We start from the raw sequence: 14,530 nt of genomic DNA on the forward strand, positions 1-14,530 counted from the left end.
TGTTCACACGTGTTCTCCCGTGTACAGATGTGTTCTCCCGTGTACAGATGTGTTCACACGTGTTCTCCCGTGTACAGATGTGTTCACACACTGTCAGGTGCATACAAACGTACTCCCGTGTTCAGACGTGTTCTCATGTATATCCACATTTTCTGACAAGTTCAGATATGTTTTCAGGCGTGTTCGTGTTCAGATGCGTACAGACATGTTTTCACATATTCAGACGTGTTCGGACGTGTTTGTTTTCAGGCGTGTTCTAACGTGTTTTCACATGTTCAGACGTGTTCAGGCGTGTTCTAACGTGTTCAGGCGTGTTCTAACGTGTTCAGGCGTGTTTTCACATGTTCTAACGTGTTCAGGCGTGTTCTAACGTGTTCAGGCGCGTTCTAACGTGTTCAGGCGCGTACAGACATGTGTTCACATGTTCGGACGTGTTCTGACCTTTCTGTGGGTGGTGCTTGGGTTGGCATCGGTAACCACGATGTCTTGGAGGCGGGCGAACACCTCCGTGTTCTGCGCCTGCATCAACACTGACGCGTTGATTCCTGCGGGGACGCCACATTTTCAGCTGGAAGTCACATGACTCCGGTTTATTCTTGGCTCACAACGAAGCGTTCATACCTTGGATTCTGATGTCTGCGATGCTGTGGTGGTCGTTGCACACCTCCACACGGAAACAGCCCAACACGGCAAACAGCTTGAAGCTGAAGATGTCACCATCTTTAACATCTTTAGACGCTGCAGAGACAAACACATCTGAGCATCTCCTGAACACAACACAGACTAGGGATGGAGAGATTTTCCATCAGTGATGGAAGGGAGGATCGGGATCTTTTTTTCAAAAGACGATCTTTAAGGCAATCTTGAATTAATTTAATGCCATAAGATGTTTAAAATTCTCTAGGACCTGCACTTGACTGTACTTGTTCTTCACGGAGCAGCATGTCTGCATACGGAGCCCCTTGATCTGTGAGGACTGAATATTAAACCCTTAATTACACCCTGTTGCATCTGTTTTTCCTTCACACTTTTTTCGGAGGTGTGCGCCGCAGACACAGGCTCTCTTTGTCTCCTCTGTTCTTCATCTTCTTGCTTGCTTGCCAAACACCTTTCTCTGTGCTATATTATCTTTCTTTTAGTCACAAAAGAAAGATAATATAGCACATATTTGAACAACAAGAACTTTATTAAAGGAGAACAATTATTCCCTTTTCCACCAGTGTACGCAGGTCACAGGCACCTTAATGACATGTCTGTGAAATCTTTTGGTCAAATTCCTCACGAATCGATCACAGCAGCCCTCTCACTACACCCTCGCGCACCGAGGTGGTCGGATTTAGAGCGGCTGCTCATGCTCACTCAGGTGATGGCTGCCCACACACCGTTGCAACATATGTTTGAGCCAGAGTCAGACCCTGAGAATGTAACATAACTCAAGCTGCTGTATAAATCATTTATTAAAGCATAGTTTGTACCTGCATGAACTAGCGGTTAGCATTAGCTCGTGGAAATCGGACAAAAGAAACACAAAGCATGCTAACATCGTCTGTCCTTTCCCTACGGATGGTCGGCATCGATCCCTCTTTTAGGTAAAGTTCTGCTGCCACTCCTGCATTGTACTGACCCAAATTGTGGAAGCAGTCAATGTCAAAATGTCTGGCACACACAGAAAGGTTTATGCCGACCGTGTCTGGAACTTTGCCGTCTAAAACGAACTTTATCTGCTCCCGTCGTAGGTCCTCTGAGACTCGGGTCTTATGCTGGTCACTGCAGCCAACAACAGAGCTACTAACATGCTTAGCTCTCAGATTCGCCGTACTGCCAAACTTTTTTCTTCGCTGCGATGAATGAAATATGGGCGCCCCACCTTGCTCTTTTTGCTCTTTTATTAACTGTAGGGCGTGGTGGGTGGAGACTGTTGGCCACTGCTGGAGAGTTCAGATTCCTCTTTCTACATAGGACAAGTGATTTTTGCATAATATGTCCCCTTTAACTCGATGGATCTCGTGTGTAAATTAAATGCTCCTCAAACAAACAACCAAACCAAAATAAAAGTTTGGGCCACAGACCAAACCTGTATTTCTAAATGAATAACAGGCTGTAATAGGAATGGAGCGAATGATCTGAAGACGGGGCTGATCTCACATCCCTAGCACAGACAAACCTGACAACAGGAACTCACCGGTCCGGCCACGCCCCGCCTTCTCCACCCACTTTCTGGTGTTTTGGTCTTGGGTGACAGCGAGCTTTGGCGGTATGGCATTGTTCAGGTAGCTGATGGTGGACAGCAGAGCTTTGGTATGAAGGAGGAAGTTTAGAGAGGAAAACTCCACCTGAAACAGGAGCAGGCAAAGAGCTAAGAACAGAACTGGGTCCGGTACTCATAGAACATTTTCTTCTTCTGCTGATAAAATTTAGAATCGCAAAAGCACTTCAGAGTTCTAATGAATGATAGTTTGTACAGTTAATATCCACCCCCAGCTCCACTCACCTTTAGCGTCTGCTCCGTACTGTTAAACAGGGTGTGGAAGCTAGGACCAGCCGGGTCTGCCTGCAAAACCACAGAAACTGGATCAGAATCAGTTCATGTGTATGAAGCAGCAGGAGGCGTTAATGCAACCTCACCTTGATGAATTCCACCTTCAGCAAGTCGGAGCCCAGTTGCTCTGAGGATCTGATCAGGTGAAGAGGCTGACTCCTGCCCCCTAAAAACACAGTCAGAACCAGAACCGATCAGCACAGAGGAGCCGAGGAGGCTTTAATAGTCTGGGATTCATCTCAGGCAGTGACTAACGACGACCATCTAACACAGTCTGTTTAAAGGTTTTTAAAAGCAGGAAAGCTCACTAAAGCAAGCCAGTTAAATCTTTTTCAGGACTAAAATGTACTCGGAACCAGTCCAGAAATCACATTGGAGCACTCAGCTGTAATCAGACTGAATGCTAATTGGTTGTAAAGCAGTCGACTTCACAGACACAAGAAGACACGTCTTCATGTGACACCGTTCACTCGTCATTCATTCAAACCTTTATTCAACCAGGAATAAAAAGTTTAAAAAAAAGTGTTCTGGCCAACACTTTCTACACTAAAAGTAGGAGCAGGATGGTCATCAGAGCATTTACAGTCAGATATCTGCCTCCATCAGGGTTAAAATCACCTTCAATCTGTATAATTCGATCGGCTCCGATTCTGCAGCAGCTTTAAAGACCTTCATGTTGTTTTAAACAGATACAAGAACTTCCTGTACCTCTCTGAAAGATGCCGACCATCCAGCTGCAGCACACAGTGATGTGAGAAGGCTTTAAGGCTCAGTGCAGCAGTGTTGGACCACAGTCTGAGACAATCGGACCGAGTTAGAGTTTCTGACGCCGGTCCGCAGAACTGAGAAGCTGCCAGCTGTCTGACAGATGCTGAAATCCATCAGTCATCTCTCTTTTTGTCCCACATGTTGCTGTCGCCATGTGAGGCGTTACAGTCGCTAAACGACTTTCAATGAAGACAAACTGAGCCGTTTCAGCTCTCCAATAAAAACCTGCAAATGCTGTAGAGACTTTGGGACTGAATGCAGATTAAAAACTTAGATTCTGCTCTCAGAAACCAGATGTAGTCTTGGCACAATAACAACATTTTGGTATCAATACCGGTACCAACATGTATTTCGATACTTTTCCATACAAAAAATGTCATTATTGACTTTATTTTAATAGAAAATCTTGGATAAGATAAAATAAAATAATTTTAAAAAGGCCATTTAAACCAGAGAAAGTGGTAGCTTAATGCAATGCAGCTTTAATTTTCCAGAGCCAGTTTTGTGGAGTGAACAGGGCTGCCTTTCAGCACTGAATGAGGCTATTTTTCATGGGGATTTAAGTTATTAGCCGTCGTTCTCTGGACTTCTTCTGCAGCTCTGGGGGCTTGTCCTTCAAGTGTTTTGCTAAGTTGGAAATGTTTCCACCCTGTGCCAGACATGCTCTGTAACACCGTTTGCACGGTGGTGCTTAATGGCTTCATTTGTTTTAAAGTCCAAGTGGTTCCATATAGCACCTGCTTTACCTACGAGCCACTGCAGGTCGCAGTATTCTGGTCCTACTCCTGCTCCATTTGCTGCTCCTCAGCTCAAAGACAATGTGGGGACGTCACGCGGTGAAGTGAAAAGAAAAACAAGCGCGGTACAGAATGGCTTTGAATGCCTCAGTACCCCGGTACCAGTTTAGCAGCAGTATACCGAACAAGCCCAACCAGATGTTAACATTAACCTTTCAGACTAAGTTTCTACATCTGCCATCTTCATCAGGATTTTATTTCTCAACATGACCACCTGCTCAAATGAAGCAACAATTTCTGATAAGTAAGAGATATTGTTGATATTCTTAAACATGCAGATGAACAGGTCCAATCTGTTACCTGGACCATCACAGTAGTCGAGTGTGACTCGCCGCAGGTATGAGGTCACACTCAGGTCGAAGCTTCGCACCTGTCCTTCAGCTCCGAGCTGAAGGACGCTTAAGAACAAGACTGTCTTCTCCTGGTCCACCTGCCGGGTCAGCTCCAACAGCACCTGAACACACCATGAACTGCTGTCTCAGAGGTTCTGGTTCAGATGTCACACCCCAACATCCTGACCTGAGAGCAGAGACTCAAACAAACCTCTCTGACTTCAAACTGAAAGTGAAAGTTGGTGAGCTCCTCCAGAGCTGAGCGCTGATGGTCTTCATCTGTGGACTTCTCACTGGCATCTTCATCAGAATCTGAGAGGAAAACAGTTGAAACAGAGTTCAGCTCCAGTTGGAAAACCGGAGTCGTCCTCCTCAGACAGACACGAGGAGATCTTATTGAACAATCTGTTAACCGTACAGCTGCTGTAAATCAATTCTTTGGTCAGAATCAACAGTCCGGTTATCTTAACCACAAAGCTCTCTGAAACACTGACCCGTTTCCATGACATCAAGGAGAGCAGGGTGAAGGCTGGCTGCTGGCTGTCTGGCCAGAGCCAATGACAAGACCTGAAGAATAAAACGAGACGGGTCAAAACAGAACCAGGTCCTATCAGGGCGTGGTCCCAGCATCACCTGACTGCAGGTGTACCTTCTCTGTCGGGGTGGAGGGGGAGGAGTTCATCTTGGGCAGAGGGATGCTTTCAATCAGCTCCAGAACGTTCTGGATCTTCTGATCTGAGATCTTAACATGCAGCAGAGGAAGTTCCCCAGAAACCTTGAACCTGACGCAGAAATCACTTCATTATTATTGTTCCCCACAGAAAAGTCAGCACCTGGACACCAGGTGAGTCTTACCTGGGCATCCTGCTGTCTTTTTCCACCATACACTTGGCCAGCTGGAGCGTGAAGTCCAGCGGCTGCAGGATGTGTTGGACCGAAGAGGGCTGCAGCCGAGCCGACTTCCAGGCCTCACCTGCAACAGGTACAGCCATTACTGTCCAGCTGCTGTCCAGCTGTTATACAGCTGCTGTCCAGCTGTTATACAGCTGCTGTGTGCTGGTATACAGCTGCTGTCCAGCTGTTATACAGCTGCTGTGTGCTGGTATACAGCTGCTGTGTGCTGGTATACCTGACTTGCTGTAGAGCAGCTGGACTCTCCTCAGCTGCAAATTGTACCTCTCGTAGGCTCGATCCATGATCTCCTCCAGAGAAGAGAAAGAGGAAGAAGACGATCTGAGGCTGGTCTGCTCGATGCTGCGGAGCTGCAGACACACAAAGACATTTTAACTCCAGATGTTCAGCTGCAGACACACAAAGACATTTTAACTCCAGATGTGCAGCCGCAGACACACAAAGACATTTTAACTCCAGATGTTCAGCTGCAGACACACAAAGACATTTTAACTCCAGATGTGCAGCCGCAGACACACAAAGACATTTTAACTCCAGATGTTCAGCTGCAGACACACAAAGACATTTTAACTCCAGATGTGCAGCCGCAGACACACAAAGACATTTTAACTCCAGATGTTCAGCCGCAGACACACAAAGACATTTTAACTCCAGATGTGCAGCTGCAGACACACAAAGACATTTTAACTCCAGATGTTCAGCTGCAGACACACAAAGACATTTTAACTCCAGATGTGCAGCCGCAGACACACAAAGACATTTTAACTCCAGATGTTCAGCTGCAGACACACAAAGACATTTTAACTCCAGATGTGCAGCCGCAGACACACAAAGACATTTTAACTCCAGATGTTCAGCTGCAGACACACAAAGACATTTTAACTCCAGATGTGCAGCCGCAGACACACAAAGACATTTTAACTCCAGATGTTCAGCCGCAGACACACAAAGACATTTTAACTCCAGATGTGCAGCTGCAGACACACAAAGACATTTTAACTCCAGATGTTCAGCTGCAGACACACAAATCCAGATGTGCAGCCGCAGACACACAAAGACATTTTAACTCCAGATGTTCAGCTGCAGACACACACAGACATTTTAACTCCAGATGTGCAGCCGCAGACACACAAAGACATTTTAACTCCAGATGTTCAGCCGCAGACACACAAAGACATTTTAACTCCAGATGTTCAGCTGCAGACACACAAAGACATTTTAACTCCAGATGTGCAGCTGCAGACACACAAAGACATTTTAACTCCAGATGTTCAGCTGCAGACACACAAATCCAGATGTGCAGCCGCAGACACACAAAGACATTTTAACTCCAGATGTTCAGCTGCAGACACACAAAGACATTTTAACTCCAGATGTGCAGCTGCAGACACACAAAGACATTTTAACTCCAGATGTTCAGCTGCAGACACACAAAGACATTTTAACTCCAGATGTTCAGCTGCAGACACACAAAGACATTTTAACTCCAGATGTTCAGCTGCAGACACACAAAGACATTTTAACTCCAGATGTTCAGCTGCAGACACACACAGACATTTTAACTCCAGATGTGCAGCTGCAGACACACACAGACATTTTAACTCCAGATGTGCAGCCGCAGACACACAAAGACATTTTAACTCCAGATGTTCAGCTGCAGACACACAAAGACATTTTAACTCCAGATGTTCAGCTGCAGACACACAAAGACATTTTAACTCCAGATGTTCAGCTGCAGACACACAAAGACATTTTAACTCCAGATGTGCAGCCGCAGACACAAAGACATTTTAACTCCAGATGTTCAGCTGCAGACACACAAAGACATTTTAACTCCAGATGTTCAGCCGCAGACACAAAGACATTTTAACTCCAGATGTTCAGCTGCAGACACACAAAGACATTTTAACTCCAGATGTTCAGCTGCAGACACACAAAGACATTTTAACTCCAGATGTGCAGCCGCAGACACACAAAGACATTTTAACTCCAGATGTTCAGCCGCAGACACACAAAGACATTTTAACTCCAGATGTTCAGCCGCAGACACACAAAGACATTTTAACTCCAGATGTGCAGCTGCAGACACACAAAGACATTTTAACTCCAGATGTTCAGCTGCAGACACACAAAGACATTTTAACTCCAGATGTTCAGCTGCAGACACACAAAGACATTTTAACTCCAGATGTTCAGCTGCAGACACACAAAGACATTTTAACTCCAGATGTTCAGCTGCAGACACACAAAGACATTTTAACTCCAGATGTTCAGCTGCAGACACACAAAGACATTTTAACTCCAGATGTGCAGCTGCAGACACACAAAGACATTTTAACTCCAGATGTTCAGCTGCAGACACACAAAGACATTTTAACTCCAGATGTTCAGCCGCAGACACACAAAGACATTTTAACTCCAGATGTTCAGCCGCAGACACACAAAGACATTTTAACTCCAGATGTGCAGCTGCAGACACACAAAGACATTTTAACTCCAGATGTTCAGCTGCAGACACACAAAGACATTTTAACTCCAGATGTTCAGCTGCAGACACACAAAGACATTTTAACTCCAGATGTTCAGCTGCAGACACAAAGACATTTTAACTCCAGATGTGCAGCCGCAGACACAAAGACATTTTAACTCCAGATGTTCAGCCGCAGACACACAAAGACATTTTAACTCCAGATGTTCAGCTGCAGACACACAAAGACATTTTAACTCCAGATGTGCAGCTGCAGACACACAAAGACATTTTAACTCCAGATGTTCAGCTGCAGACACACAAAGACATTTTAACTCCAGATGTTCAGCTGCAGACACACAAAGACATTTTAACTCCAGATGTTCAGCTGCAGACACACAGACATTTTAACTCCAGATGTTGAGCTGCAGACACACAAAGACATTTTAACTCCAGATGTTCAGCTGCAGACACACAAAGACATTTTAACTCCAGATGTTCAGCTGCAGACACACAAAGACATTTTAACTCCAGATGTGCAGCCGCAGACACACAAAGACATTTTAACTCCAGATGTTCAGCCGCAGACACACAAAGACATTTTAACTCCAGATGTTCAGCCGCAGACACACAAAGACATTTTAACTCCAGATGTGCAGCTGCAGACACACAAAGACATTTTAACTCCAGATGTTCAGCTGCAGACACACAAAGACATTTTAACTCCAGATGTTCAGCCGCAGACACACAAAGACATTTTAACTCCAGATGTTCAGCCGCAGACACACAAAGACATTTTAACTCCAGATGTTCAGCCGCAGACACACAAAGACATTTTAACTCCAGATGTGCAGCCGCAGACACACAAAGACATTTTAACTCCAGATGTGCAGCCGCAGACACACAAAGACATTTTAACTCCAGATGTTCAGCCGCAGACACACAAAGACATTTTAACTCCAGATGTTCAGCCGCAGACACACAAACCCAGATGTGCAGACACACTAGCACCAGACTCCGAGGCCTTCTACACAAACAGGACCACCTGTTTATCTTCTGCAGGCAATGATTCATCCAGATGTGCATCACTTAACTATAAAACTGAAATCCTCATCCTTAATTTTCCTTTGCGAAGACATCAAATGTCCCCGAGTTTCTGTTCTGGTCATTATCCAGCCGGCCCCCAGTGAAATAAGCAGGAGTCTCCTGCTGCTGAACTGCAGACTCCCTGTTGGGGGGGTTATTGGACACCTCCCCTCGTGGTGGTCAGCTTGGAAAAGCTCTCATTGTGTGGGGTGTAGGGGGCAGACTGACCCTGTGCCATGAACAGATGCTACTAAGAAGGGTTCCGGTTCACCTGCAACAGACACTTCCACCTGCAGGGAATATCTTAGAAGGCAGGAGCCAATGAAAGCAGAGCTGACCTGGAAGCTGCCAAAGTCCACGATGATGAGGTCCGATGACTCGCTGTAAAAGCCGGACTTCGGGATCAGCAGGTAGGACGGTTTCAGGTCGATCGTCAGGTCCAGGACTTTCCTGGTCTCAATGATGTGAGACAAACCTGCAAAAACCAGAACCAATCAGAGGTCTGATACGACTGTGTTGGTTCCAGCGTTTCCGCTAGAAAGAAATTGGCACCGGTCACATGACCTGCGGGTTTTCAATTTACCGGACAAACATCATTTGAATTTATTGAGCTTAAAATGATAATTGATATGCAGGTTATAAAATAATGATATCAAAGCATGTCAATTAATAATCCTTTTCATTTAAAAGTATAGACTGTCTCAAATGAAATGAGTGAAACGCCTCTCAGAAACAACAGGAGACACACTGGGCTCGGAGGGAATATTTCCACCGGACATTTTGAGTGGCGGGGTTAGAAAACACCGGACTTCAGCAGATTTTACCGGATCATTTTCATCTTTGACCCCCAGACAGGAGGGCGCTGTCACCGTCACTGTGAATGAATGTGTGTGGGCAGATCTGACTGCCATTAAACATGCAGATGGTTACTTTCATGATAATGAGACCAGATCAAAGAGGGGGGCGGAGTCTGACCTCCAGGTAAAAAAACTAAAGAAAGCAGATGAAGCACCTGATCAAAGTTGGCTTTAAACATCTGGGACAGACTGTAAAAAGGCTCAGCAGCAACTTTCCCTCCGTGTTTTACCTGCTGTTACTGAATCCGCCCCGTCTTCTTCTGTGGTGTCACGGTTCGGTCAAACTTCTTTAAAGAGAAGAACTTAAAGTGGATGTTCAGGGTCCGGCTGCTGCGCCGCGGCTCGTCCAGCGCCGCTGCTCCAGAGACAGCAGCAGCCTTCAGCTGAATGCATTTTAAATGCTGACTCCCATCCTTTGTTCAGGGGTTTGAAGCTTCTTCTTCCATCTTTGTTCCTGCTGCTGTCTCTGAGCTGAACAAGCTGCAGCTGATCTGCTCTTTTATTTAGTTTGGAGTCACGTTTTAATCAGATGGTTTTATATCTGTCCTGATCTGTGGAGCCAGAGACCTTTAACCACTTCACTGCTTTTACAGTTCGATCCTTTTTATCGTGAGTTGGGTTTTAACATGTGTTACAGATGTTATGCTGTGTGGATGTAAAACAGATCTACCTGCAGGTGCAGATAAAGATCATAGAAATATTTCAGCTGAGAATCACTGACACAAAATCAATCAGCTGATCATCTCACCAGATAACAGCAGATTTCAGTCACATGGCAGTGATGTCACAGAAGAAAGCCTCTCAGACTGCTGCAATGTTTCATGAAAACATCACCCGAGTGGAACCGAACTCACCTGAGGCAGTTTTCTCTTTGATCTCCTCCAGTTTGGACAGTGTGGCAGAGGTCAGGACCTCCAGATCCACACCTTTGCCCGTCTGAAAGAAGTCCACCACAGTGTTGACAGTCACCTGGAGGACAGAGAGACACGTCACTACCAGCTGGCTGCAGAGCTGAAGCTCTGCTGGGAGCAGAAGGTCTGCTGGGAGCAGAAGGTCTGCTGGGAGCTGAAGGTCTGCTGGGAGCAGAAGGTCTGCTGGGAGCAGAAGGTCTGCTGGGAGCAGAAGGTCTGCTGGGAGCTGAAGCTCTGCTGGGAGCAGAAGCTCTGCTGGGAGCAGAAGCTCTGCTGGGAGCTGAAGCTCTGCTGGGAGCAGAAGCTCTGCTGGGAGCAGAAGGTCTGCTGGGAGCAGAAGGTCTGCTGGGAGCAGAAGGTCTGCTGGGAGCTGAAGGTCTGCTGGGAGCAGAAGGTCTGCTGGGAGCAGAAGGTCTGCTGGGAGCAGAAGGTCTGCTGCCAGCAGAAGGTCTGCTGGGAGCAGAAGGTCTGCTGCCAGCAGAAGGTCTGCTGGGAGCAGAAGGTCTGCTGGGAGCAGAAGCTCTGCTGGGAGCAGAAGGTCTGCTGGGAGCAGAAGGTCTGCTGGGAGCAGCAGGTCTGCTGGGAGCAGAAGGTCTGCTGGGAGCAGAAGGTCTGCTGGGAGCAGAAGGTCTGCTGGGAGCAGAAGGTCTGCTGGGAGCTGAAGGTCTGCTGGGAGCAGAAGGTCTGCTGGGAGCAGAAGGTCTGCTGGGAGCTGAAGGTCTGCTGGGAGCTGAAGGTCTGCTGGGAGCAGCAGAGCAGGACGGACCAGAAACACCAAACCTCAGTATGACATCAACTCACCAGAATGTTAACCCTGAAGGAGGAAAATATTCTGACAGAGCTCAGAAGTGGTGAGTAAAAAGCAGAGATGTGAGTTTTACCGCATCGTAGATGATCTCCACGGGCTGAGAGTGAACCCTGAGCAGCTGGTCGCCGGCGCTCTCCTCCGGGTTCACCTCAAAAACAAAGCTGAGCAGGGAGGATGAAGAGTCTCCCATGGAGGCGATGAGCGAGGGCACCGCCCCCTGCTGCTGCAGGCCAGTGACGAACCAGTGCTCCAGGGCCGCCTCCACCCTGCAGGGGTCAGAGGTCAGACTGAGGGAAGCACAGCAGCTGGAGAACATCTGTTCAGAGGAGCTCAGGACTTAAATCTGCTTCTACAGAAACCCTAAAACTGACCCAGAAACACTGTTAGCCTATTAAAGTCCAGCTGCTGAACCCCAACAACCGCCTACCAACTCCCACCCTAACAGGGAGCCTGTTGAGGGAGAGCGATGCAATGACCAACAACCAGGTTGCAGGTGGAGGTTTCTTCCTACTTTTTAAAGCTTGGCTCTGTATTGGACTAATTAGATGGACTGGATGTTCTGCTCCTGGCAGGAAGTGCTCCTTAAACAGTTTCAGGCTTCATGCTCCGGGCTGCTTTGCTTTCACACTGGTCGGAGGAAACGTCGTCACCTGACAGCCTGAGCTCCGGGTCTCTGACATATTCTGGTGCTGAGGTTGATCATCTGGATCTTCAGGATCTCTGGAACGTTGAGCTGCTCTCTGAAGGTCACCGAGGTCCTCAGCAGCTGGAAGGTGATGACCATCGCGACGTACTGAAAACACAAGGCCAATCATTTTGTTCCCGTCCTCTAAAACCTTTACAGATAAATCCCCGTTTACTCGGTCCTGGAAGTCCAGAACCAGACCGTGACATCATCCCTGAACCCAAAGTGTTGTGGAACAGGTCTGTGGGCCGATAAGCAAACTGCAGGGAGCTCAATACTAACCACAGGCTGCAACCATCTGGCACTGGTACTGGTTCTGACTGAGTTGAATTCTAACAGTTTACCAGATGGAGGTACCATCAGAACCGGGCCGGGCTGAAGGGCGCTTCATTACCTGTCTGGGTAACGCCAGGTTGTGGCTGCTGCCACTGTAGCCGATGGCCATGTAGAATTTCTCCTTCTCCTCAGAAGTCATGATCTGGTCCAGTCCGGAACCTGAAGCAGAGCAGAACCCTCAGAAACCAGCTGACGGCATGTTCTGATGAACCTGAACAGAACTTACTCTCAGGCTCCTGGTTCTCCTCCACTTCCTGCTGCTCCTTCTTGGCCTTCCTCCCAAACCAGCCACTGAAAAACCCGCCTCCCTGCTTCTGGTTTCCCGCCTTCTTTCCAGCCAACTTCTGTCCCGATCGGATCACCTGCACCAGGCAGACGGGTCTGCGGTCAAACTGGACTGGGTCAGAACACACAGAGAGAGCAGTTTGTTCTGATTACCTCCATCTGTGCCTGCTGTCTGGCCAAAGTAATGTTGAACACGTCCAGAACTTTCTCCAGATCCTGGAGACAGAGAGAGCAGAGGGTCAGAACCAGGAGCTGATGTTCATGGACCAGGAAACAAACAGAACCAAGAGGAAACAAACAGAACCATCATCAAAACAAACAGAACCATCATTAAAACAAACAGAACCAAGAGGAAACAAACAGAACCATCATCAAAACAAACAGAACCAAGAGGAAACAAACAGAACCATCATTAAAATAAACAGAACCAAGAGGAAACAAACAGAACCATCATTAAAATAAACAGAACCAAGAGGAAACAAACAGAACCATCATTAAAATAAACAGAACCAAGAGGAAACAAACAGAACCAACGAGAAACACAAACAGAACCAAGAGGAAACAAACAGAACCATCATCAAAATAAACAGAACCAAGAGGAAACAAACAGAACCATCATTAAAATAAACAGAACCAAGAGGAAACAAACAGAACCATCATTAAAATAAACAGAACCAAGAGGAAACAAACAGAACCAAGAGGAAACAAACAGAACCATCATTAAAATAAACAGAACCAAGAGGAAAAACAGAACCATCATTAAAATAAACAGAACCAAGAGGAAACAAACAGAACCAACGAGAAACACAAACAGAACCAACTGGAAAGACAAACAGAACCAACAGAATACTGATCTGATTTCTGATGGTCATCAGAACCGTACATCTCATCTCACTCTGAATGTTCTGGCTGAGAGGTGAGAGCAGCAGTTCTGACCCAGATATATCCGGGTCCACACCTGAACACGCCCTGTGACCAGCTGTCCTCCATGTTGGATGGGCGTGGTCAGTATTCTGTCTGTTCTGGCTCACCTGGACAAGTTGCTCGTTGTCCTGGCCCACCTTGGTCTGGGCCAGCAGCTTGGTCCTGTAGGCGGTCCGGTAAACCTTCAGGTTCTGCCGGTGCTGTCTGATGTTGGACCAGGACCACATGCGGCTGAGGCGCCGTATGTGGACCTCCAAGATGCTGTTGGAGGCGTACCTCCACCTGAGGAGAAAACAGAGCGTCACCCTGAGGCTCCTCCCACAGGGTTGGTTTCACTTTCCTCGGCCGTCTGTCTGGCACAGATTTCATGGTTTTGGACTTAGCTGCAAGTTTTTACCTCAAACAAGACTTTCAGAAAATAATCAAAGGTTTTCTTTGTGTGACGGACTGATGACCCGAGGCCAAAGCGCCGTGCGGCGGCCTGATTCAGACTAACCAGAGTCTGGCGTTCCTGTGGACGGGGACGCTGGGCCTGAACTTCCTGTAGGGGGCGTTCTTCACCATGCAGTCGATGGACTCGAGCAGCTCCACCATGGTCAGGTACTGCACACAAACAGAGATGTCTGACCCGTTCCTTCTGGCCCGCCCCCCGTCTCTGCCTCATCGTACCTGCGCTTTTGTCATCTCGATGGCAATGTTCTGGACCTCCAGATGAAGGTTGGCCTTCGGAGAGTTCAGCTCCAGCTCAGCGTTTGGGTTGATGCACATCTTAGCAGAGGCGAAGATTGGCTTGAAAACTTTGGAGAAAAACACATTTAAACAT

The 14,530-nt window shown here is 47.2% G+C and overlaps 1 protein-coding gene across 2 annotated transcripts in view; it reads right to left on the bottom strand.

The window, feature by feature from the left end:
• The window catches only part of vps13c (vacuolar protein sorting 13 homolog C), a 112,583-nt gene that overhangs the window by 76,352 nt on the left and 21,701 nt on the right, over nt 1-14,530 (bottom strand). For both annotated transcript variants that reach the window (XM_072379777.1, XM_072379776.1), the window contains 21 exons: nt 14,377-14,504; nt 14,204-14,310; nt 13,815-13,989; nt 12,937-12,999; nt 12,725-12,860; nt 12,557-12,657; nt 12,128-12,270; nt 11,551-11,743; nt 10,613-10,727; nt 9,240-9,376; nt 5,566-5,698; nt 5,292-5,409; nt 5,086-5,218; nt 4,931-5,003; nt 4,648-4,748; nt 4,405-4,558; nt 2,626-2,705; nt 2,492-2,551; nt 2,183-2,333; nt 622-738; nt 442-545 (listed from right to left, as the gene is read on the bottom strand). In XM_072379777.1, the coding sequence (XP_072235878.1) occupies nt 442-545; nt 622-738; nt 2,183-2,333; nt 2,492-2,551; nt 2,626-2,705; nt 4,405-4,558; nt 4,648-4,748; nt 4,931-5,003; nt 5,086-5,218; nt 5,292-5,409; nt 5,566-5,698; nt 9,240-9,376; nt 10,613-10,727; nt 11,551-11,743; nt 12,128-12,270; nt 12,557-12,657; nt 12,725-12,860; nt 12,937-12,999; nt 13,815-13,989; nt 14,204-14,310; nt 14,377-14,504 (2,522 nt within the window). The remainder of the gene's footprint in view (nt 1-441; nt 546-621; nt 739-2,182; nt 2,334-2,491; nt 2,552-2,625; nt 2,706-4,404; nt 4,559-4,647; nt 4,749-4,930; nt 5,004-5,085; nt 5,219-5,291; nt 5,410-5,565; nt 5,699-9,239; nt 9,377-10,612; nt 10,728-11,550; nt 11,744-12,127; nt 12,271-12,556; nt 12,658-12,724; nt 12,861-12,936; nt 13,000-13,814; nt 13,990-14,203; nt 14,311-14,376; nt 14,505-14,530) is intronic.

Source organism: Leuresthes tenuis, unplaced genomic scaffold (assembly GCF_036924035.1).
Source record: "Leuresthes tenuis unplaced genomic scaffold, fLeuTen1.0.hap1 SCAF_2, whole genome shotgun sequence".
NCBI classification, from domain to species: Eukaryota; Metazoa; Chordata; class Actinopteri; order Atheriniformes; family Atherinopsidae; genus Leuresthes; species Leuresthes tenuis.